The following is a 25,438-nucleotide window of genomic DNA, read 5'->3' on the forward strand; positions in this document are numbered from 1 at the left end:
CGTTCCCTCCGACTCTCACCTCTCGAAGGTGATATTTTTGGTGTCTAGCTGGGTGGTGACCACGGGGGCGGAGAGGCGGGCTACCACCTGCTCCCCGCTGGGCTGTAGTGCCCCCAGGAGGCCCAGGCCGGCAGTGCCCCTCTGCGAGGTGGGAGACGTCAGAGAGGACACACACAGGGTCTCACAGAACACCAGCTGTCTGTCGTGGTCCACCTCCATCACCACCGCACTGGAGTCTGACGGATAGACAGAGAGGAGGAGTAGTTAGAGAGAGATAGAGAGAGAGAGAAAATGTGAGAGTAAGAATAAAATTGAGAGAGCGAAAGGGTGGGAGGGATGGATTACAGAGAAAGAAAGACAGAGAGAAAGATGGGTGGGATAGAGAGAGAGAGGGGGAGATAGGGTGGATTAAAGACACTGATAAATGGACAGAAATGGATTTAGACGGGGCTTGAGAGAGAGAGAAAGCAGGGTTAGAGCGAGAGAGGGAGAGGAGGAGGACGGGATAGGGAGCGGCAACAGACAGAGAAAGAAATATGGATTTAGAGAGCGATAGACTGAGAGATGGACAAAGAGAAGATTGAGAAGAGAGAGAGATGGGAAGGGAGAGGAAGACAGGTTAGAGAGAGATAGACAGAAAGGAGGAGGAACAGTTCAACCAAAGAGAGAGCGATAGAGGTGGGGAAGAGGAGGCTCAGACTGACTTACGTAGGAGGAGAGTCGAGAGTCGAGAGAGAGTGAAGAGAAAGGTCACATAGACAGAGATGGAGTGAAACAGAAAGACGGAGGAGGAGGAGGATTTAAAAAGCTGGAGGAGTCAATAAAAGACAGTGAGAGGAAGTAATATCAAAACAGGATATAGTCCTGAGTTGGAGAGATTTGTCAGACAGTGACTAACATAATGATGGCAGTGATAGGGGAGAAGAAGGAAGGAAGGAAGTCCTGTGACAATAGAAAAGAGGATTCGACCACACACACACACACACACACACACACACACACACACACACACACACACACACACACACACACACACACACACACACACACACACACACACACACAGGACCCCTGACCTTGACCCCGGAAGATGAAGCTTCGGTTTCCTCTCTGCCAGGTCATCTGATCAAAGCCCATGAGAGTGGTGTCTACGCGCAGGCACTGGCCACTCTTCCACACGCGGTATGTGTCACTGGGACAGATACGAGACACCAGCGGCACTAGGAAAGAGAAAGAGATATAGACAGCCATAGAAATATAATTCCTAGAACAGGCGTCACTCCCACTCTAGTCAATTGCCCTGTGATGGTTGGCCTGGCGGCTATTTTGAGTGTAACTTTTTTATTGCCGTGATTTGGGGGTCTTTACCCATTTTAGTGATTATATTTCTATGGAGACAATGCAGACCCACAGAGAAAGGAAGTCTGTCACCAAGCTCATATACAGTCAGGCAGGAAGCCATCATCCATGCAGATAAAAATCTGAGAGGCAGATAACATTATTTATTATGACTTACCCCAGCTTGTAAACTCCCATTTCATCTCCACGTAAAAGTCCTGAGCCTTGGGAGAGAGAGAGAGACAGAGAGAGAGAAAGAGACACAGAGAGAGAGAGACAGAGAGAGAAAGACAGAGAGAGAGAAAGAGACACACAGAGAGAGAGAGAAAGAGAGAGAGAGACAGAGGGAGAGAGAAAGAGACAGAGAGAGAGAGAGAGACAGAGAGAGAAAGACAGAGAGAGAGAAAGAGACACACAGAGAGAGAGAGAAAGAGAGAGAGAGACAGAGGGAGAGAGAAAGAGACACAGAGAGAGAGAGAGACAGAGAGAGAAAGACAGAGAGAGAGAAAGAGACACACAGAGAGAGAGAGAAAGAGAGAGAGAGACAGAGGGAGAGAGAAAGAGAAAGAGACCGATTGAAAGAGAGAGAGAGAGAAAGAGACAGACAGAGCGAGAGAGAGAGAGAGAGAGAGAGAGAGAGAGAGAGAGAAGGAGAGAGAGAGAGAGAGGGAGAGATTGAGAGAGTGAGAGAGAGAGAGAGAGAGAGAGATGGAAAGAGAGACAGAGAGAGCGAGAGAGGAAGGGGGAGACACCCACACCCACACACACGCAGGGACAAGAGAGGGAGAAAGGAAAACACCACAGGAAAAAAGAGAGTAATTTGGTTAGGGTGGCCAGGAACAAAGGACTGTCGCTGTTCCAATCCCATCCCAGAGCTGATGGTGAGACAGAGACATATGGAGGGGGTGGGATTAATAATAGAATTAGTGGGGGGATTGCAGCGTTCTGGACTTGGGAGAGATGAAGAAAGGGGTGCACATCAATCATAAACTGTAACCATACACATTTTATAACTGTATTCGTACACATTTATAACTGTATCCGTACACATTTATAACTGTATCCGTACACATTTATAGCTGTATCCGTACCCATTGGATGCAGTGATCACAAAATAGTGGCTATATCCAGGAAACACAAAGTTCCAAAAGCTAGACCTACAATAGTATATAAGAGGTCATACAAAATATTTTGTTGTGGCTCTTGATGTGGACGATGTGAAAAATATTTGTTGGTTTGATGTTATTAATGAGGAGCATCCAGACGCTGCGCTTGATTAATTTCTGAAATTGCTTACAATTATTGATAAACATGCACCTGTTAAGAAACTGACTGTTAGAACTGTTAAGGCTTCATGGATTGATGGGGAATTGAAAAGATGTATGGTTGTAAGAGATAGGGCAAAAGGAGTGGCTCATAAGTCTGGCTGCACATGTGACTGGCTGACTTACTGCAAATTGAGAAAAGAAGAAGAAGCTGCATTATGAAGCCAAGATCAACGATATAAAGAATGATGGAGAAAAATAAGTTTAAATAAATGATGGCCAGAAAGACAAAAAAAATCTTTCATCGAATCAACAAAGAGTGAGCCATTGCATTCATGCAAAAAAAGGAAATAAATAATTAAATGAAATTATTGTAAGTTTGGATTTTGTAAAGTTAGTGTGGGAACAAACCTCATAGACGGAAGGCTACTGAAGATGGTAGCTGACTCACTGGCCACTCCTATCTGTCATATCTTTAATCTAGAGTCTAGAGGAAGGTGTTTGTCCTCAGGCCTGGTGAGAAGCCAAAGTCAATCATAAAGCGGCCTTTACTGGTTCTAACAGCAGACCTATCATCTTGCTGCCAGTTCTTAGCAAGCTGTTAGAGAAAATTGCGTTTGACCAAATACAAAGCTATTTCTCTGTAAACAAACTGACAACAGACTTTCAGCATGCTTATAGAGAAGGGCACCCAACATGTACTGCAATGACACAAATGACTGATGATTGTTTGAAAGAAATTGATAATAAGAAGATTGTGGGAGCTGTACCGTTAGATTTCAGTGCAGCCTTCGATATTATTGACCATAACCTGCTGTTGAGAAAACATGTTTTATGGCTTTTCAACCTCTGTCATATCATGGATTCAGAGCTACAGTTTTCTATTGGATTGAGGTCAGGGCTATGTGATGGCCACTCCAATACCTTGACTTTGTTGTCCTTAAGCCATTTTGCCACAACTTTGGAAGTATGCTTGGGGTCATTTGGAAGACCCATTTGCAACCAAGCTTTAACTTCCTGACTGATGTCTTGAGACGTTGCTTCAATATATCCACATAATTTTCTTAACTCGTGTGGCCATCTATTTTGTGAAGTGCAACAGTCCCTCCTGCAGCAAAGCACCCCCACAACATGATGCTGCCACCCCCGTGCTTCACGGTTGGGATGGTGTTCTTCGGCTTGCAAGCCTCCCCCTTTTTCCTCCAAACACAATGATGGTCATTATGGCCAAACAGTTCTATTTTTGTTTCATCAGACCAGAGGACATTTCTCCAAAAAATATGATCTTTGTCCCCATGTGCAGTTGCAAACCGTAGTCTGGCTTTTCTTATGGCGGTTTTGAAGCAGTGGCTTCCTTGCTGAGTGGCCTTTCAGGTTATGTCGATATAGACTCGTTTTACTGTGGATATAGATACTTTTGTACTCGTTTCCTCCAGCATCTTCACAAGGTCCTTTGTTGTTGATCTGGGATTGATTTGCACCTTTCGCAACAAAGTATGTTCATCTCTAGGAGACAGAACGTGTCTCCTTCCTAAGTGGCATGACAGCTGCTTGGTCCCTTGGTGTTTATACTTGCGTACTATTGTTTGTACAGATGAACGTGGTACCTTCAGGCGTTTGGAAATTGCTCCCAAGGATGAACCAGGCTTGTGGAGGTCTACAATAATTTTTCTGAGGTCATGGCTGATTTCTTTTGATTTTCCCATGATTTCGAAGGTAGGCCTTGAAATACATCCACAGGTACACCTCCAATTGATTCAAATGATGTCAATTAGCCTATCAGAAGCTTCTAAAGCCATGACATCGTTTTCTGGAATTTCCCAAGCTGTTTAAAGGCACTGTCAACTTAGTGTATGTAAACTTGTGACCCACTGGAATTATGATACAGTGAATTATAAGTGAAATAAAACAAACAAGAATGACTTGTGTCATGCACAAAGTAGATGTCCTAACCGACATGCCAAAACTATAGTTTGTTAACAAGAAATTTGTGGAGTAGTTGAAAAACAAGTTTTAATGACTCCAACCTAAGTGTATGTAAACTTTCAACTTCAACTGTATGAATCTAATATAAATAAGAGGGTTTTCTTTAATGGAAGCCTCTCTAATGTCAAACATGTAGGGTGTGGTGTACTGCAGGGCAGCTCTCTAGGCCCTCTACTATTTTCTATTTTTACCAATACCCTGCCACTGGCATTAAACAAAGACTGTGTGTACATGTATGCTGATGATTCAACCATATTCGTGTCAGCAACCACAGCTAATGAAATCACTAAACCCTTAACAAGGAGTTGCAGTCAGTTTCAGAATGGGTGGCCAGTAATAAACTGGTTCTGAACATCTCTAAAACTAAGAGCATTGTACTTGGTGCAAATCATTCCCCAAGCTCTAGACCTCAGCTGAATCTGGCATTGAATGGTGTGGCGTTTGAACAAGCTTAGGTAACTCAATTATTTGGTGTTGCCTTAGATTGTAAACTGTCATGGTCAAAACATATAGATTCAATGGTGGTAAAAATGGGGAGAGGTCTGTCCATAATAAAGAGATGCTCTGTTTTTTGACACCACTCTCCAAAAAGCAAATCCTGCAGGCTCTAGTTTTGTCTTATCTTGATTATTGTCCAGTCATATGATCTGCAAAGAAATACCTAGTTAAGCAGAAGCTGGCCCAGAAAAGAGTGGCACATCTTTATTTTCATTGTAACCAGAGGGCTAATATTAATACTATGCATGCCTGTCTCTCTTGGCTAAGAGTTGAGGAGAGACTGACTTATTTTTATAAGAAACATTAATGTGTTGAAAATTCCATATTGTTTGCATCGTCAACTTACACAAAGCTCTGACACACACACGTACCTCACCAGACATGACACCAGGCATCTTTTCACAGTTCCCAAATCCACAACTAATTCAAGAAAGTGTACAGTATTATATAGAGCAATGGTTCCCAAATGTTTTATAGTCCCATACCCCTTCAAACATTCTACCTCCAGCTGCGTACCCCCTCTTGCACCAGGGTCAGCGCACCCTCAAATGTTGTGTTTTGCCATCACTGTAAGCCTGCCACACACACACTATACAATACATTTATTAAACATAAGAATGAGTGTGAATTTTTGTCACAGCCCGGTTCGTGGGAAGTGACAAAGAGCTCTTATAGGACCAGGGCACAAATAATAATATAATAATAATCAATAATTTTGCTCTTTATTTAGCCATCTTATATATAAAACCTTATTTGTTCATCAAAAATTGTGAATTACTCACCACAGGTTAATGAGGGTGTGCTTGAAAGGATGCACACAACTCTGCAATGTTGGGTTGTATTGGAGAGAGTCTCAGTCTTAAATAATTTTCCACGCACAGTCTATGCCTGTATTTAGTTTTCATGCTAGTGAGGGCCGAGAATCCACTCTCACATAGGTATGTGGTTGCAAAGGGCATCAGTGTCTTAACAGTGCGATTTGCCAAGGCAAGAAACTCTGAGCGCAGCCCTATCCAGAAATCTGGCGGTGGCTTCTGATTAAATTCAATTTTCACAGAACCGCTTGCTACAATTTCGATGAGGCTCTCTTGTTCAGATATCGGGAAGTGGACTGGAGGCAGGGCATGGAAGGGATAACGAATCCAGTTGTTTATGTTGTCCGTTTCAGGAAAGTACCTGTTTAATTGCACACCCAGCTCACTCAGTTGCTTCGCTATATCACATTTGACATTGTCCATAAGCTTGAGTTCATTTGCACACAAACAAATCGATGGAAAGACCTGTGTGTTGTCCTTGTTAATGCAGACAGAAAAGAGCTCCAACTTCTTAATCATAGCCTCAATTTTGTCCCGCACATTGAATATACAGTGCCTTGCGAAAGTATTCGGCCCCCTTGAACTTTGCGACCTTATGCCACATTTCAGGCTTCAAACATAAAGATATAAAACTGTATTTTTTTGTGAAGAATCAACAACAAGTGGGACACAATCATGAAGTGGAACGACATTTATTGTATATTTCAAACTTTTTTAACAAATCAAAAACTGAAAAATTGGGCGTGCAAAATTATTCAACCCCCTTAAGTTAATACTTTGTAGCGCCACCTTTTGCTGCGATTACAGCTGTAAGTCGCTTGGGGTATGTCTCTATCAGTTTTGCACATCGAGAGACTGAATTTTTTTCCCATTCCTCCTTGCAAAACAGCTCGAGCTCAGTGAGGTTGGATGGAGAGCATTTGTGAACAGCAGTTTTCAGTTCTTTCCACAGATTCTCGATTGGATTCAGGTCTGGACTTTGACTTGGCCATTCTAACACCTGGATATGTTTATTTTTGAACCATTCCATTGTAGATTTTGCTTTATGTTTTGGATCATTGTCTTGTTGGAAGACAAATCTCCGTCCCAGTCTCAGGTCTTTTGCAGACTCCATCAGGTTTTCTTCCAGAATGGTCCTGTATTTGGCTCCATCGATCTTCCCATCAATTTTAACCATCTTCCCTGTCCCTGCTGAAGAAAAGCAGGCCCAAACCATGATGCTGCCTCCACCATGTTTGACAGTGGGGATGGTGTGTTCAGCTGTGTTGCTTTTACGCCAAACATAACGTTTTGCATTGTTGCCAAAAAGTTCAATTTTGGTTTCATCTGACCAGAGCACATGTTTGGTGTGTCTCCCAGGTGGCTTGTAGCAAACTTTAAACAACACTTTTTATGGATATCTTTAAGAAATGGCTTTCTTTTTGCCACTCTTCTATAAAGGCCAGATTTGTGCAATATACGACTGATTGTTGTCCTATGGACAGAGTCTCCCACCTCAGCTGTAGATCTCTGCAGTTCATCCAGAGTGATCATGGGCCTCTTGGCTGCATCTCTGATCAGTCTTCTCCTTGTATGAGCTGAAAGTTTAGAGGGACGGCCAGGTCTTGGTAGATTTGCAGTGGTCTGATACTCCTTCCATTTCAATATTATCGCTTGCACAGTGCTCCTTGGGATGTTTAAAGCTTGGGAAATCTTTTTGTATCCAAATCCGGCTTTAAACTTCTTCACAACAGTATCTCGGACCTGTCTGGTGTGTTCCTTGTTCTTCATGATGCTCTCTGCGCATTTAACGGACCTCTGAGACTATCACAGTGCAGGTGCATTTATACGGAGACTTGATTACACACAGGTGGATTGTATTTATCATCATTAGTCATTTAGGTCAACATTGGATCATTCAGAGATCCTCACTGAACTTCTGGAGAGAGTTTGCTGCACTGAAAGTAGAGGGGCTGAATAATTTTGCACGCCCAATTTCTCAGTTTTTGATTTGTTAAAAAAGTTTGAAATATCCAATACATGTCATTCCACTTCATGATTGTGTCCCACTTGTTGTTGATTCTTCACAAAAAAATACAGTTTTATATCTTTATGTTTGAAGCCTAAAATGTGGCAAAAGGTCGCAAAGTTCAAGTGGGCCGAATACTTTCGCAAGGCACTGTAGTTGCGGAGAGTCCCTGTAATCATTGATTCAAATCATTAATGTGAGAAAAAACATCACCCAGATATAATTCGTCATCATTCAAGCGGTCAGACAAGTGAAAATTATGGTCAGTAAAGAAATCTAGTCTCTCAATTCAAAAACCCTTGATAACCAGCACACTTCTGTATGTTGTAAAAGCGTTACATGGTCGCTGCCCATATCATTGCATAATGCATAAAATACACGAGAGTTCAGGGGCCTTGCTTTAACAAAGTTAACCATTTTCACTGTAGTGTCCAAAACGTCTTTCAAGCTGTCAGGCATTCTCTTGGCAGCAAGAGCCTCTCGGTGGATGCTGCAGTGTACCCAAGTGGCGTCGGGAGCAACTCTTTGCACGAGCATTACCACTCCACTATGTCTCCCTGTCATGGCTTTTCTCCATCAGTACAGAAACCAACATGAGCAGCAGCTACGTTTGGCTACATACGGACCTTTAGTGGATTTCCCACGAGAGAGTAACTGTTAATGTGATTGGATGTTAATTATTTGACTAGGCTACCTGTATTTGACATTGTGTTGTTATTTCGCTGAACACTAGATGGTTTACTTTTTTTTTTGGCAGTGAAAAGAGGCTACTCAGGCGAGAAAAAAACCTCACCCAAATGTAAAAAAAAAAAAGAAAAAAAGAAGGTGAATCACATTTTTATTTGGCATACCCCTGACGGCATTGCGCGTACCCCTGTTGGTGGGGCATATTACTCTGTTTCAATGTTACTCCTTAATCGTTATGATAAATTAAATGTTTTTTCTTGAGTATACTTTTAACAAATCTGAGATGTACTTTGCTCTGTAGCAATATAGGTGAAATCAGTTATTGACACAGACATAGTGGCGTAGCAGGAAAGCTGTGAATCAAGAGGTTGTGAGTTCAAATCCCAGGTGAGGAAATGTTGAATATTAATTACTGTATAAATGAACATGCACATTGTCAAAAGGTGTCAAACATGTAAGTTGAATACAATGTATGTTGAAAGCACTGTGAGCGTGTGACTAGTTCCACAGCCTTTTTTAAAGTAAAATGCCCAACTAAAAATGTTAAGTTCTGGGTATCACTTTGACCGAATAGTTGAGTAAACAAAAAAATGAACCAGTTACTTAATAATATTTCATTTAAATAAACAAGATTTTTTTTAACAGTGTTGTTCAATAAGATAAGTGCTAACTCAAAATATATCTACAAGTGTTTCCTAAATGTCTGTATTCTGACGTTGCTATTGTGCTCTGTACTTGTGTTCAGTGTCGTGCCTCTCACCTGGTGCAGTCTCTCCAGGAGGACAGGGATTCCCGCCAGTCTCTTAGTGGTCCGCTGGTAGTCACGGTAATGCAGAACTAGACGCACCAGCTCCGGGTCTCGTGTACTGACTGCCTCCTGGAGCACTATGGGAGAGAGGAAGACAATATTCACCATATGTATAGACACACACTCATGGGCCAGTTAATGGTTTGCAACTACAGACAGTGAGTCCTGTGGCTGTGCCTTGCTATATAAAGCAGGCAGACAGGCATCGAGGCATTCAGTTACTGTTGAATTGAACATTAGAATGGGCAAAACTAGTGAGCTAAGCGACTCCTGGGCTTTTCACGCACGACAGTGTCTAGGGTTTACCAAGAATAGTGCGAGAAACAAAAAACATCCCGTCAGAGGCAGTCCTGTGGGCGAAAATAGATTGTTGATGAGAGGTCAAAGGAGAATGGAAAGAATCGGGCAAGCTAACAGGCGGGCCACAGACGGGCAAATAATGGTACAGTGGTGTGCAAAACGGCATCTCGGAACGCACAACTCATCGGTCCTTCTCACGGATGGGCAACTGCAGCAGACGACCATACCAGGTTCCACTCCTATCAGCTAAAACCCAGAAGAAGCGGCTCCAATCGGCACGCGATCGCCAACACTGGTCAATTGAGGAGTAGAAAAACATTGCCTGGTCCGACTAATCCCAGTTCCTGTGGCGTCATGCTGACGGCAGTCAGGATTTGGCGTAAGCAGCATGAGTCCATGGTCCTACCCTGCCTGGTATCAACGGTACATGCTGGTGGCAGGGGTGTAATGGTGTGGGGAATGTTTGATACCCTTGATACCAATGGAGCAACGGTTCCATGCCCCGAAGAATTCAGGCTTACATAGAGGCAAAGGGGGATCAGACCCGGTACTAGATGGGTGTACCTAATAAACTGTGTATATTGGACTGTACTGTGCTGCTCTGAACTATGCTATGCTGTGCCATGCTATACTCGATACTACAATACCCTAAAACTGGGTGGTTTGAACCCTGAATGCTGATTGGCTGACAGCCTCGGCATATCAGACCATATACCACGGGTATGACGAAACATTTGTTTTTCCTGCTCTAATTACGTTGGTAACCAGTTTATAATAGCAATAAGGCACCTCAGGGGTTCGTGGTATATGGCCAATATACCACGGCTAAGGGCTGTTCTTAAGCCCGACGTAAAGCGGAGTATTTTATTGGCCATATACCATGAACCCTTGAGGTGTCTTATTGCTTAAGTATACTTGTCACGCCTGCTCCCGCTCTCCCTTTCTCTGGCACAAGGGCGCCAGACTGCCTATCTTTACGCACACCTGTCCCCTTCGTTACGTGCACCAGCGCCTCATTGGACCCACCTGAACTCTATTATTATTTGATTGCCTTCCCTTTATCTGTCTGTTCCTCACGTTATTCCCTGTCAGCGTTGATTTCGTTACTTTGTCCCATCCAGACGCTGGTCCTGTCCTGTTTTATTTCCGTAGTTGATTAAATGTTCTCCATGTACTGTACCTGCTTCCTGTCTCCAGTGTCGTGCCTTAGAGAATGCTGACACCAAAATTGGAAACATCGGGGAGTGCTGGCGTTCCGGTTGGTGGTGACGTCTGTCCGGGGCCCGCCGCCGATGGAACCATGGGTGCCTAGCCAGCTCGTCGGGCTTACACACCCTAGCTGGCTCGAGAGGTTTCCTTGCACCGGTTGGCTCGGAAGGAGCCCATCCTACGTCGGGCCTCAGCCAGATCATCAGGTTTTTTACGCCCAGCTGGATCCTCAGGCCACTACGTCTCCGCCGGTTCGTCAGGCTTCTTCGCCCCCAGCCAGCTTGTCCAGCGCCCATGCCTCGACCAGGCCGTCAGGCCCGCCCCCATGGGACGCCGGGTGGCGCCCCTAGAGGGGGGGGTACTGTCACGCCTGCTCCCGCTCTCCCTCTCTCTGGCGCTCGAGGGCGCCATACTGCCTATCTTTACGCACACCTGTCCCCTTCGTTACGCGCACCAGCGCCTCATTGGACCCACCTGAACTCTATTATTATTTGATTGCCTTCCCTTTATCTGTCTGTTCCTCACGTTATTCCCTGTCAGCGTTGATTTCGTTACTTTGTCCCATCCAGACGCTGGTCCTGTCCTGTTTTATTTCCGTAGTTGATTAAATGTTCTCCATGTACTGTACCTGCTTCCTGTCTCCAGTGTCGTGCCTTAGAGAATGCTGACACCAAAATTGGAAACATCGGGGAGTGCTGGCGTTCCGGTTGGTGGTGACGTCTGTCCGGGGCCCGCCGCCGATGGAACCATGGGTGCCTAGCCAGCTCGTCGGGCTTACACACCCTAGCTGGCTCGAGAGGTTTCCTTGCACCGGTTGGCTCGGAAGGAGCCCATCCTACGTCGGGCCTCAGCCAGATCATCAGGTTTTTTACGCCCAGCTGGATCCTCAGGCCACTACGTCTCCGCCGGTTCGTCAGGCTTCTTCGCCCCCAGCCAGCTTGTCCAGCGCCCATGCCTCGACCAGGCCGTCAGGCCCGCCCCCATGGGACGCCGGGTGGCGCCCCTAGAGGGGGGGGTACTGTCACGCCTGCTCCCGCTCTCCCTCTCTCTGGCGCTCGAGGGCGCCATACTGCCTATCTTTACGCACACCTGTCCCCTTCGTTACGCGCACCAGCGCCTCATTGGACCCACCTGAACTCTATTATTATTTGATTGCCTTCCCTTTATCTGTCTGTTCCTCACGTTATTCCCTGTCAGCGTTGATTTCGTTACTTTGTCCCATCCAGATGCTGGTCCTGTCCTGTTTTATTTCCGTAGTTGATTAAATGTTCTCCATGTACCTGCTTCCTGTCGCCAGCGTTGTGCCTTACAATACTATACAGGTCCCTTCCCAGTGCCACAGTCCTAAATCAACTCTCTGAGGAAACTCTGACTAACCAACTCTCTGAGGAAACTCTGACTAGCCTACCCAATCAATTTCAATTTCATTTTAAATTATCAATAAGTGCATTTAAAAGCAATTGTGCCTAATTACTTGATTAGATCCATCCACAGCGGCCATTTGGCTCACCATCAATCCACAAACAAATGGTTCCTATTCGTAGAATCCAATCACCTCAATCTATTTCTATAGAGATTCCATACAGTACATACTTCCAGCCTTTAATTGTGAGTCACTGTTAGACTTCTCCTAGTCAATTTATCTATGCTTTCACAGTACACATGCCTGTTGTGTTTTATGGATAATTCTGCTGAAAAACAATTTCCCCTTGAGGGTAGATAAAGTACTACTACTACTACTACTACTACTCCAAGTCCTCCTCCTCCTACTACTCCTATTACTCCTACTACTACTATTACTCCATCTACTCTTATTACTCCTACTACTACTCCTACTATTACTCCTACTACTCCTATTACTACTCCTCCTCCTCCTACTATTACTCCTACTACTCCTCCTACTGCTCCTCCTACTATTACTCCTACTTCTACTACACCTACTACTCCTATTACTTCTACTACTCCTCCTCCTCCTACTACTACTCCTACTCCTGCTACTCCCTCTACTACTCCTCCTCCTACTACTACTCCTCCTACTCCTCCTACTATTACTCCTACTACTCCTCCTCCTATTACTCCTACTACTACTACTCCTACTACTCCTATTACTTCTACAACTCCTCCTCCTACTACTACTACTCCTACTCCTGCTACTCATCTTCCTACTATTATTCCTCCTACTCCTCCTACTATTACTCCTACTACTCCTCCTACTATTACTCATCCTCCTACTACTCCTCCTACTATTACTCCTACTACTACTACTACTCCTATTACTTCTACTACTCCTCCTCCTCCTACTACTCCTACTCCTCATACTCTTCCTACTACTCCTCCTCCCACTACTACTCCTCCTACTCCTCCTCCTACTATTACTCCTACTACTCCTACTCCTACTACTCCTATTACTTCTATTCCCCCCCCTCCTACTACTACTACTCCTACTCCTGATACTCCTCTTCCTACTATTACTCCTCCTACTACTGCTACTACTCATACTACTACTCCTCCTACCACTACTCGTACTAGTCCTACTACTCCTATGACGTCTACTACTCCTCCTACTCATCCTACTACTACTCCATACTACTACTATTACTTCTACTACTCCTCCTACTACTACTCCTCCTCCTCCTACTACTCCTACTCCTGCTACTCCTCTTCCTACTATTAATCCTCCTACTACTACTCCTCCTACTATTACTCCTACTACTCCTCCTACTATTACTCCTCCTACTACTCCTTCTACTATTACTCCTCCTACTACTCCTATTACTCCTACTACTACTCCTACTACTCTTATTACTCCTACTACTCCTCGTCCTGCTATTACTCCTCCTTCTCTTCCTACTAGTACTCCTAGTACTCCTACTGTTACTCCTCCTACTACTCCTACTACTCCTATTACTACTCCTATTACTCCTACTACTCCTCCTCCTACTATTCCTACTACTCCTCCTACTACAACTCCTACTACTCCTATTACTTCTACTACTCCTCCTACTACTACTCCTACTCCTCCTATTATTCCTCCTCCTACTATTCCTACTACTCCTATTACTTCTACTACTCCTCCAACTTCTCCTACTCCTCCTCCTCCTCCTCCTATTACTTATATTACTCCTCCTACTCCTCATACTACTACTCCTACTACGCCTACTACTCCTATTACTTCTACTACTCCTCCTACTACTATTACTTCTACTCCTCCTCCTACTACTATTCATACTACTCCTATTACTTCTACTACTCCTCCTCCTATTACTCCTACTACTACTACTCCTACTACTTCTATTACTTCTACAACTCCTCCTCCTACTACTACTACTCCTACTCCTCCTCTTCCTACTATTATTCCTCCTACTCCTCCTACTAATACTGCTACTACTCCTCCTACTGTTACTCCTACTACTACTACTCCTATTACTTCTACTGCTCCTCCTTCTACTACTACTCCTACTCCTCATACTTTTCCTACTACTCCTCCTCCCACTACTACTCCTCCTACTCCTCCTCCTACTATTAATCCTACTACTCCTCCTCTTATTACTCCTACTACTACTAATCCTACTACTCCTATTACTTCTATTACTCCCCCTCCTACTACTATTACTCCTACTCCTGCTACTCCTCTTCCTACTATTACTCCTCCTACTACTACTCCTACTACTCCTATTACTCCTACTACTCCTACTACTCCTATTACTCCTCCTACTCCTCCTACTACTCATCCTACTACTACTACTACTACTCCTACTACTCTTCCTACTATTACTCCTACTACTCATACTACTACTACTACTACTACTACTACTCCTACTACTCTTCCTACTATTACTCCTACTACTCCTACTACAAGTATTACTCCTACTACTGCTACTACTACTACTACCACTACTCTTACTACACAAATGAAATCAATCACATTGTATTGGTTACATACACGTGTTTAGCAGATGTTATTGCGGGTGGAGCGAAATGCCACCATACTATTACAACCCCTCCCTGTCTCACCCGTCCAGCCGTTGCGGTTCTCCTTGCTGACGTCAGCACCATGTTGGAGGAGCAGACGGGCACAGTCCAGGTGACCCAGAGTGACAGCCAGGTGGAGGGGAGTCCGACCCCGGGGGTCCAGGGTCTCCACATCCACCTGAGGGAGAAGAGGAGAGAATTGGGGTCATTGTATTGTATGGTGTGCAGGGCTCATCTGGCAAGGAGAGAGATAGGGTGGAGGAAGTGTGGAGGAGAGAGTGATGGAAGGAGAAGAGACAGGTGATAATTGAGCTATCACATCCTCACATGAACGGAGCGCCAGTGTTCTAGACGGGTCGGCTTTATATAGTGAGTTACGCAGTAAGTGTCTAGATGTAACGTCTCTGTCATTCTCTAGAGTTAATCTCTCTCTCTCACTGTCTCAATTTCAATTCAAGGGCGATATTGGCATGGGAAACATATGTTAACATTGCCATAGTGAAGTAGATAATAAACAAAAGTTAAATAAACAATACAAATTAACAGTAAATATTACACTCACAAAAGTTCCAAAAGAATAAAGACATTTCACATGTCATATTATGTGCAAATAGTTAAAGTACAAAAGGGGAAAGAAATAAACATGGGTTATATTTACACTTGGTGTTTGTTCTTCACTAGTTGCCCTTTTCTTGTGGCAACAGGTCACAAATCTTGCTGCTGTGATGGCACACTGTGGTATTTCACCCAATAGATATGGGAGTTTATCAAAATTGGGTTTGTTTTAGAATTCTTTGTGGATCTGTGTAATCGGAGGGAAATATTTGTCTCTAATATGGTCATACATTTGGCAGGAGGTTAGGAAGGGCAGCTCAGTTTCCATCTCATTTTGTGGGCATTGTACACATAGCCTGTCTTCTCATGAGAGCCAGGCCTGCCTATTTCAGCTTTTCTCAATAATAAGGCTAGGTTCACTGTACATAGTCAAAGCTTTCCTTAAGTTTGGGTCAGGTATTCTGACACTGTGTACTCTCTGTTTAGGGCCAAATAGCATATAGTTTGCAAAATGTTTTTGTTAATTCTTTCCAATGTGTCGGTCAAGTAAATATCTTTTTGTTTTCTTATGATTTGGTTGGGTCTAATTGTGTTGCTGTCCTGGGGCTCTGTGGGATCTGTTTGTGTTTGTGAACAGAGCCCTAGGACCAGCTTGCTTAGGGGACTCTTCTCCAGGTTCATCTCTCTGTAGGTGATGGCTTTGTTATGGAAGGTTTGGGAATTGCTTCCTTTTAGGTGGCTGTAGAATTTAACGGCTCTTTTCTGGATTTTGATAATTAGCGGGTATGGGCCTTAATTCTGCTCTGCATGCATTATTTGGTGTTGCATGTTGTACACTGAGGATATTTTTGCAGAATTCTGCATGCAAAGTCTTAATTTGGTGTTTGTCCCTTTTTGTGAATTCTTGCTTGGTGAGCGGACCCCAGACCTCACAACCATAAAGGGCAATGGTTTCTATAACTGATTCAAATATTTTTTAGCAAGATCCTAATTGGTATGTTGAATGTTATGTTCCTTTTGATGGCATAGAAGGCCCTTCTTGCCTTGTCTCTCAGATTGTTCACAGCTTTGTGGAAGTTACCTTTGGCACTGATGTTTTGGCCGAGGTATGTAACGTTTTTGGTGTGCTCAAGAGCAACAGTGTCTAGATGGAATTTGTATTTGTGGTCCTGGCAACTTAACCTTTTTTGGAACACCATCTCTCTCTGTCTGTCTCAGCCTCTTCCTGCCTCAGTTTTGATACAGTAGCTATATCAGTCTAGTAGACTACTGCAGTGTGTTTGATGTAGGCTCTCTGCTCTGCAGTCTAGTTGGTCTAAATCAGCAAGTCTCTATGTTTAGAAATATGGTCTCTGGCTTGTGATTAAACAAAGTTCATTAGAGCACCTGGCAGGTTCCAAGGTCAAGAATAAACCAACCACACGCTGACATCCTAATGAGGGAGGCTGATAGAAGGCGACTGGGGTGTGTCCCAAATGGCACATTATTCCCTCTTTAGTGCTCTACTTTTGACCAGAGCTCTGTGGGAGCCCTGGTTAAAAGTATATATAAAAGGAATAGGGTGCCATTTGGGATGCACACAAGGAGACGCTCTGAGGAATCTGAATCTGCCTTACTGGTGGATGTGGAAAATGTATTGAAGAAATGACAACGCATGGAAATGGATGGATGGATGGATGGAGCGTGCTGTTGTGAGGGGAGGAGTAGTTGTAACAGGGAATAAGGGCAATAGCTTTATGGTACACTTCCATCCGAGCTTTGTGTCTATTCATATTTGCATTGGAAATGTTTCAAATCACAAAGTACACACACTGTTGAGTTGTGTTGTGTGAGGGCTTGCGTTTTGGTTCACGTGTGCCCCAGTGCAGGTCAGTGCAGCCCCGACGGTTGGTGTTGGTGTGCTGAGTGTACTTTGCAGTGTGTTATTGTGGAGTGTGTTGTACAGTACATCAGAGGGATGAGGCTGGGTTGTTTTTCACCAGGAGCAGCCTCCCTCCTCCCACGTGGAGCCTCCTCATCTCCCCCGCTGCTCTCCCTCTCCTTCCAGGGGCCTCCCTGGGGGCCACGCCCTGTTCTGTAATTAGCAAGCCCAGCGTTAGTGCTAGTGATGCCACCGCTTGATCGTAAGCAACAACCAGGGCTCCTAATCCCAAAGAGGGGGTAGGGGGACGCCGGAGAGGAGAGGAGGAATGGAACGGCAGAAAAACAGGAGGAGGAATCCACACAGGCACTGTCAGAGGTGAAGGACGAGGTGTGGAGGGAATAGAGGGAGAGAATAGAGGTGTATCGCTATAGCAACCAAGAGAAGAAGAGGCGGGAGAGAGGGAGAAGGAGGAAGGTGTGCTATGCGTTGGAGCTGACTGGTTGAGTGGCGGCGGCTGCACTGTGAGATAGAGAGGATGGTGATGGCGTAGGCTGTGGGTGTACTGAATAAGGGGTAGTGAGCGATTGATGTCAGTGTGGCTTTGTAGGGCCCTCCAAGTGGCCCTGGGGATTACTCTGAGGAAAGAGAGAGAGAGCGAGAGAGAGAGCTAGAGAGAGAGAGAGAGAGAGAGAGAGAGAGAGAATATAGAGAGAGATAGATAGATAGATAGATAGATAGATAGATAGATAGATAGATAGATAGATAGATAAAAAAGGATAAGAAAGAGAGTGAAACTGGCAGATAACGGTGAAAAGTACATAAACAGCAAGAGCAGAGCAGCAAAGGATTGTGGTAGTATATTGACGGCTGGTCGTTCGTTCTATCGGTTGCCAGAGACACGACCCAGTTGCTAATTATTTTTGTTCTGTATCTATGGACAGAACAAATCGTTTGTTCTAAATGTCTTATTGCCATACTGGCTGGCAACATTCTTATCCCTTGCTTGCTAGCTAGCCGACTACGGCTAACTTACAGTCACGTCAAACAGTGCAGCCAGAATAACAGCAAAGTAGCTCCATTTGCGTTTGTTTAAGCTGTTTTCTAGTGACATTTATTTGGGTACATCCATAATAATGAGCAAATGATCCGATTTCACCTAGCATAGGAAATGTGCTCTCTGTTGTTCAGAGGAACTAGCCAACAACACAGCTAACTCAATCACTTCAAACTGAAGCTGAAAAGACTGCAACTAGCTGCACTTAATTTAGTTTTACCTGTTTTCTATTGATATTTCTTTGTATATACAGTGCATTTGGAAAGTATTCAGACCCCTTCCCTTTTTCCACATTTTGTTACGTTTCAGCCTTATTCTAAAATTGATTAAATAACTTTTTTTCCTCATCAATCTACACACACTACCCCATTTTGACAAAACAAAAACAGGGTTTTCGAATTTTTGCAAATCTATTACAAATTAAAACAGACGCTTGCTATGAGACTCGAAATTGAGCTCAGGTGCATCCTGTTTCCATTGAACATTGAGATTTTTCTACAACTTGATTGGAGTCCACCTGTGGTAATTTACATTGATTGGACATGATTTGGAAAGGCACACACCTGTCTATATAAGGTCCCACAGATGACAGTGAATTTCAGAGCTATAACCAAGCCATGGTTGAAGGACATTTTTCGTAGAGCTCCGAGACAGGATTGTATCGAAGGTCCCCAAGAACACAGTGGCCTCCATCGTTCTTAAATGGAAGAAGTGTGGAACCAAACTGAGCAATCGGGGAAGAAGGGCCTTGGTCAGGGAGATGACCAAGAACCTGATGGTCACTCTGACAGAGCTCTAGAGTTCTTCTGTGGAGAAGGGAGAACCTTACAGAACGACACCAATCTCTGCAGCACTCCACCAAGCATGCCTTTTTGGTAGAGTGTCTAGGCGGAAGCCACTCCTCAGTAAAAGGCACATGACAGGCCCGTTGAATTTTGCCAAAAGCCACCAAAAGGACTCTCAGACCATGAGAAACAAGATTCTCTGGTCTGATGAAACCAAGACTGAACCAAGGAAACCTGGCACTCGTCCCTACGACGAAGCATTGTGGCGGCAGCCTCGTGTTGTTTTATGTGCATTATGTGTAGATTGATGAGGGGAAAAACAGTTTAATCCATTTTAAAATAATGCTATAACGTTACAAAATGTGGGGAAATGGTTTTTGGTTTGCTCAGATAAATTATTCAAATATTTATTATTCTGAATCTAAATGTTATGTTGCCTGTTTCTCTTTTTTTTTGCCAGGATAACACATACTGTAGATGGTGGACAATCTACTCTTACTGTAGTACTGACTAAATGTCTGAGACAGACAGACTGCCAGGTTTATACAAACTACACGGTTGAAAAGGAAATGTTAGTCTAAAAAGAAATGTGAGATAATGTCTAGATGCTTTTTTTGTGCGGAGATCAAGTTTGTAAATTGCCTGGCTGGGCTGATGAGACAGTGGACTGCGCAGTCAGATGGAACAGAGTAAATAGGCATGTTAACGTCATAGATTTAGTCGGTGGTAACTTGTGGCATAGACACCGGCTGGAATGCGGTTTTAACCAATTCAGGATTAGACCCACCCGTTGTATGAAGCTAATTAAGTATAAGAGCAAATGGAAACACTCAAATAGAAACACGACAGCAGTCACTTTCTCACACAAACAAACATGCAATCACGCACAGACACAAGTCCTCTCTCTCTCTCTATCTGTTCAGTAAAAATAGATAAAAGAAAAAAAATGTACATATTAAATAAGGAAACCACTCTTGACAAAAACACTGATAACATTATTGGTCAGTTACGGTATAGAACTGACACGCTAAACCAATACACTCAAATGTAACACTTTTCTGCTGTGGTACAAAGACACACGGCACCTCTTAGTCCACTCCTCCTCATCCTCACGTCTTCACACTAATGCACACATTAACCCCGAAACACAGTGGCACACTTACTCATTCGCATGTGAACAATGTGGTTCTGACCAACAAACAGCCCACAAATAGAGCCATACTATCTAGCACAAAAACACGTACAGACCCACACACACAGGCCAGACATTAGCTGGAGTCTCAGTATAGATGCTGATTTAATGTAGGATCAGTTTTGCCTTTTAGATCATAATGAATAAGATTGGGGGGACCTTATCCCAGATCAGCACTCCTACTCTGAGGCACTTACAGAATCGACTGGCCCAGGTGGTTACAGTAAGGATATTATGTCATACTGGGTCTCCCCATTCTCTCTGCTCATCCTAATCATCCACTGACTGACTCGTAGTTCCTGCTCACTCTCTTTCTCTTCCTCATTGGGTCCATCTGTGGCTCAATCCACCCTTCATTCTTCCATCCCCCCTTGGTCCTCCGCTATCTCCCTCTCCTCCTGCACCCTTCCTTCCATCCCTCCCTTGGTCCTCCCTTCTCTCCCTCTCCTCCTCCACCCTTCCTTCCATCCCTCCCTTGGTCCTCCCTTCTCTCCCTCTCCTCCTCCACCCTTCCTTCCATCCCCCTTGGTCCTCCCTTCTCTCCCTCTCCTCCTCCACCCTTCCTTCCATCCCTCCCTTGGTCCTCCCTTCTCTCCCTCTCCTCCTCCACCCTTCCTTCCATCCCTCCCTTGGTCCTCCCTTCTCTCCCTCTCCGTGGAAACTGCATAATTGATAGACATCTCTGTCTACTCCTGCACTCTCTCTGCTTTGCCTAATGTTCTCTGGCAGCTACTTAAACCAACATCAATCATTTATTGTGAGACCAAAATATGTTTGTGGTGGGCGGAGAGGGCATGCACGAGAATCATGTGTGTGCTCATTGGGAGGAGTTAAAAGAATCAACCTGTACCCCTTATTTTCATTGTTACCCTTTTTTAAATTCGGTAGTTACTATGCACAACTGTGATTGATCATTTTCAATATGTGTTGGAGAGTTATAGCCTAGTTATAGCCAAACGTTGTATATGACTACATGACAGCGCTTGGGATAATGTCTCTTTATGTAGTCCTTCTCTGTGCGAGTGTATGGTGTAAGTGGGGCGTATGCAAATGAGACCACACCATCAGATGCATGTGTGTGATCGGCTTATAGATATCTCGAAATAACTTAGATCATTACCATCCCTCTATCACCAAATGCAGGTCAGAGAAAGAAAATGAGGCCAGAGTGGGAGTTAGTAGTTGGAGCCTGACAGTCTGAGCCCAGTAAATTTGAGCGAGAGGGACGGCTGGGCAGAGGTGAGAGCAGCAGAGGGACTGAGGGAGGATGGAGGAGGATGGAGCTGGGTGAAATAACTCTGCCATGGTCAGTGAACCTGTCACAGGCAGGGTGGGGAGAGATATGTGATTCTCTCCCTCCTCCTCGATGACAGATGTGACAGCACTAGTCTCTGATACAACTGAAGAGACTCTAAGAGACTCTAAGCTCTCTCATACTTGCGGGTGAGGGTGAAAATTATCACCTATACATTGATATTTGGGATAATATTCAAACCAATGGCAAACCATTAGGCTACAGCCTTTAGTGTTTAATCTGAATCACCACTAAACCTCACAATCAGCTAATCTTGTGTTAGTGTTTTAAACCAAAGTCAAAACTTCATTATGCTACAGGTTTTACTGTTAAATCACCAAAACTTTTAAGACGCATTATATTGGCAACATGCCTTTTAACCATTGTTGTCACTTGTCAGACTACCACAAGACTAATGTAATAACATGTATTACTTTGCTCAGTGATAGGAGACAACAGATGGTATTCTGTGTGAAGGGAGGAGGAAGTTGCCAATAGAGAAACACTGGATAGAGGAAAGTCCCCCACAATGCAAAGCGAGGAGGAACCTACTCCTATCTCTAAGGTAGTAACCTCACATTTGATCTCCTGCATGGAATAGAAGCTGAAAATACCCTGGATTTGCATAATCAAATGACAACAAGATACCGTGGTTAAGCAAACACCAGTACAAAATGTCGGAACGGAAACTGGAATTGCTTTGGTGCGGTTTGTTCCAGGAAACAATAACATGACTATTGTGGAACAACTCTTTCCATGTCTGATCGTTGATATAGGTTAGGATATCACAAACAATGTCTGTAAACTGATGGAGAATTGGAGGTTGAATTCAGTACTAACCTCAGAGAGTTTTATGCATAGCTATTTACAACCAGTGTATGTGTGTCCACGCGTGTGTGGTGTGTGTGTGTGTGTGTGTGTGTGTGTGTGTGTGTGTGTGTGTGTGTGTGTGTGTGTGTGTGTGTGTATGCGCATGCAAATATACAGTAAGTCTGTCCCTACGTTATGGTTTGCAAAGGCAGATATGGGCCACAAAGTACCATCCATTTCCTCCATGCCTTTTCAGGCACACAAATGCAACCCAATATTAGCAGGGACATCTTTTCAAGCTTTAAGGAGTACTGCTGTCTGTTTCTGTCCTCTCTCTCGGTTAAAAGCTTTCCGCAATTGAACTAAATGTAGACGAATCACACCCCTATCCCTAGTGACACTGCACTGCTGCAATTAGCGTAGAGTTTCACTGCACTGTAGGGGTAAGTAGAGGGGAGAGGAGAGGAGATGGAGGTATGGAGCACCATAGAGGGGAGTCAGGGGGAAACTAAGATACGTTGGGTGCGGGAGGGAGAAACTGACGGAGGGGAGGATGGATGTTGTCAGGGTAATTTACTGTAGATTACAGGCAGGGATAGACAGATGGTACAGCAGAGACAAACTAGGAAGGAGGACAATGTAATTTGTGAGGCCTGTGTCCACCCAGTATGATATCATCAGACTTCAAGACTGCTGAGTTGACATGAGCGCCCAGCTGAGACTGTGAGCATCGTACACATTAGAGTGAGGGTGGCTCCTCTTCGCCTCTTTGGTAGAAGGTTAGGGCAGTTATTTTTTTAGAAAAGGATCCTGTTCCATTTCAAACATATCTGGGTTGCATTTTAAGTGCTTGGATCAGGATATGTTGCTGCACACTGCTGTTATTCATCCCTCCCTTCCTTCCACTCCTCCCTCATTTCTTCCCTTCACTATCCCACTTGCATCCTGATGTTACTTTACAGCCTCTGGCTATTCCTCTTTGTATCTACCTTGTTGTCAGGTCTCTCTATTCCAAGAATCCCTCTGCTTTGTTTGATGACACTGCTTAAAGAAGCTGCATTGAGCTTTCCCTCTTCACTCTCCTCCCCGCTCAATTTATCTTCAAAAAAAAACTTTTGCTCTTTTATGTGCTTCTTCTTCTCCTTCCCAGATACCAATACCAATAACATTTTCTCTCGCTGCTGGCGCAGCACTTCTCTGTTCTTTCATCAGTGAGGCGCAGGCCTTGCTTACCCTGTGTGCACTCGCTCCCTACACCCTACACCCTGTGCATTTCTTGTGTCCGGCACTCCTTTAGATACCATTGATCCTTGACACATATGCAACCACCGCCAGCCATATCCAATCCACTCATGTGCACACTTGACCGTCCATACATCCAGCCAGTCAGTCTGGGAGTTCCAGACAGACAGTTGGCCAGCCAGTGTAACTCTTCCCCTGATGGAGCCATAAACACACTTCTATAAGCCTGCATGCATTGCCAAGAGAGGCCAAGATTTATCTGTCAGCGCCCTGTAAATGACACCAACTGGGGGTGCGTTATATAGTTATAATCAATGGGGCTCAGACTTGAATCATCACCAGCATCACAGTGCGCTGCACAGCATTGCATCCGAGCCAAGAGGTGCTAGGCCTGAGCGTTTACCATGCGTTTTAACAGTGTGTACGGTCAAATAAAGTTATTCGAATGGAATTGAATTTGGATTAGTATATAAATATGACTGAGAGGGTATGACATTCGAGTCAGGTTCGCAGATGCGAGTGAGAGTAAACTAGTCTTATAAACGTCCTAAAAAAAAAACTAAACGTAAATAAGGTTTCAATCACAGTGACTGGACATATGAAGGACATATTCCCCTTTAAACTGTTTTTTTTGTGCTCACATTCAGAGTGGAAAAACAACCACAGCCCTTATGTAGATGTGACAGTGTTACAGTAGGGAAGCCAAGCCTGTACTGCACATCAACCTGGTGCATAATAGGCAGCAGAACAGGGAACTGGCATTTCAGTCTACTGTCATTTAAAACCTGCACTCTCGCAATTGCTTACCATTTCTTATCAATATTAAATGCATTGCATTATATGCTTTGTATTGTAAACACATGGGATTAATCTTGCTTGAAATAATAAGGCACTGAAATTATGCAGATCCTCATGAGAAAATGAAATTAAATCTCTGCATAGTGTGCAGGTTTTGAGGTTTTTCGTTCAGTCGTATTCATCCTACTGAATTGTCTGTGTGCCTGGGAAACTGCAGGAATCCTGTGTTAGATATTTCATATTCCTGCAGAGGTGCACTGGCTGTTCATTTAAGAGAGTATTTTCAGGTGTCTGTCTGTCATGCCTTGTGTCCATCAGTCTGTCCTGTAGTACCTATTTCCATTGTATGCATGCACCGTGTTCTAGATATTTATGGGTTCAAATAAATGGACGGACAGGCTAAAATGTTCCGACAGTACATCCCAGAAAGAATACATGAACACCTATACAATTTCGTTCTGTAGGTATGGACATATCATAGAAATAGTAAACATGGCATAGTCACACATCCTCTTCTGACAGCCGAGTCAAGACTGGTATTATTTCCATCACTGTGCATGTGCATCAATTCGCCCACATTATATCTGCATTGTCTCCCACGGTTTCCTCCTCTTCGTTTAGGTGGTGGGGAGGTACAGTATTGGACACAACACGAAATAGTATTACTAGCAGCTTTACACACGCACAGCTATAGCTTGCGAAAATGTAACAAATAGCAAGGAAATGGTAATGAAATGGATTAGGCTAGAGGAGATGATTTCAAGAATGATACAATTTTGCAAGTTCATGATGTGGTCGCTAAATGCAATGACATCATTATATGGAATTGTAGCAAAGCCTAGACACATTTTCTGATTCCCACTGAACGACAACGATGGAAACACATTTCAAACAAGGTTTACGGTATTTCATGGCATGGGCTAATTTGCAATCTCGAGGTAAACTCGTGGCAGGTAGC

General features: G+C 44.1%; 1 protein-coding gene across 4 annotated transcripts in view; it reads right to left on the bottom strand.

Annotated features, from left to right (window-relative positions):
• LOC110503311 (ankyrin repeat domain-containing protein 13B) overlaps positions 1 to 25,438 on the bottom strand; it is a 40,789-nt gene that overhangs the window by 14,662 nt on the left and 689 nt on the right. For all 4 annotated transcript variants that reach the window (XM_036961815.1, XM_036961814.1, XM_036961813.1 and 1 more), the window contains exons 2-6: positions 14,929 to 15,064; positions 9,358 to 9,482; positions 1,517 to 1,562; positions 1,077 to 1,220; positions 20 to 236 (exon numbers count right to left, since the gene is read on the bottom strand). In XM_036961815.1, coding sequence (XP_036817710.1) covers positions 20 to 236; positions 1,077 to 1,220; positions 1,517 to 1,562; positions 9,358 to 9,482; positions 14,929 to 15,064 — 668 coding nt within the window. The remainder of the gene's footprint in view (positions 1 to 19; positions 237 to 1,076; positions 1,221 to 1,516; positions 1,563 to 9,357; positions 9,483 to 14,928; positions 15,065 to 25,438) is intronic.

Source organism: Oncorhynchus mykiss, chromosome 24 (genome assembly GCF_013265735.2).
Source record: "Oncorhynchus mykiss isolate Arlee chromosome 24, USDA_OmykA_1.1, whole genome shotgun sequence".
Classification (NCBI taxonomy): Eukaryota; Metazoa; Chordata; class Actinopteri; order Salmoniformes; family Salmonidae; genus Oncorhynchus; species Oncorhynchus mykiss.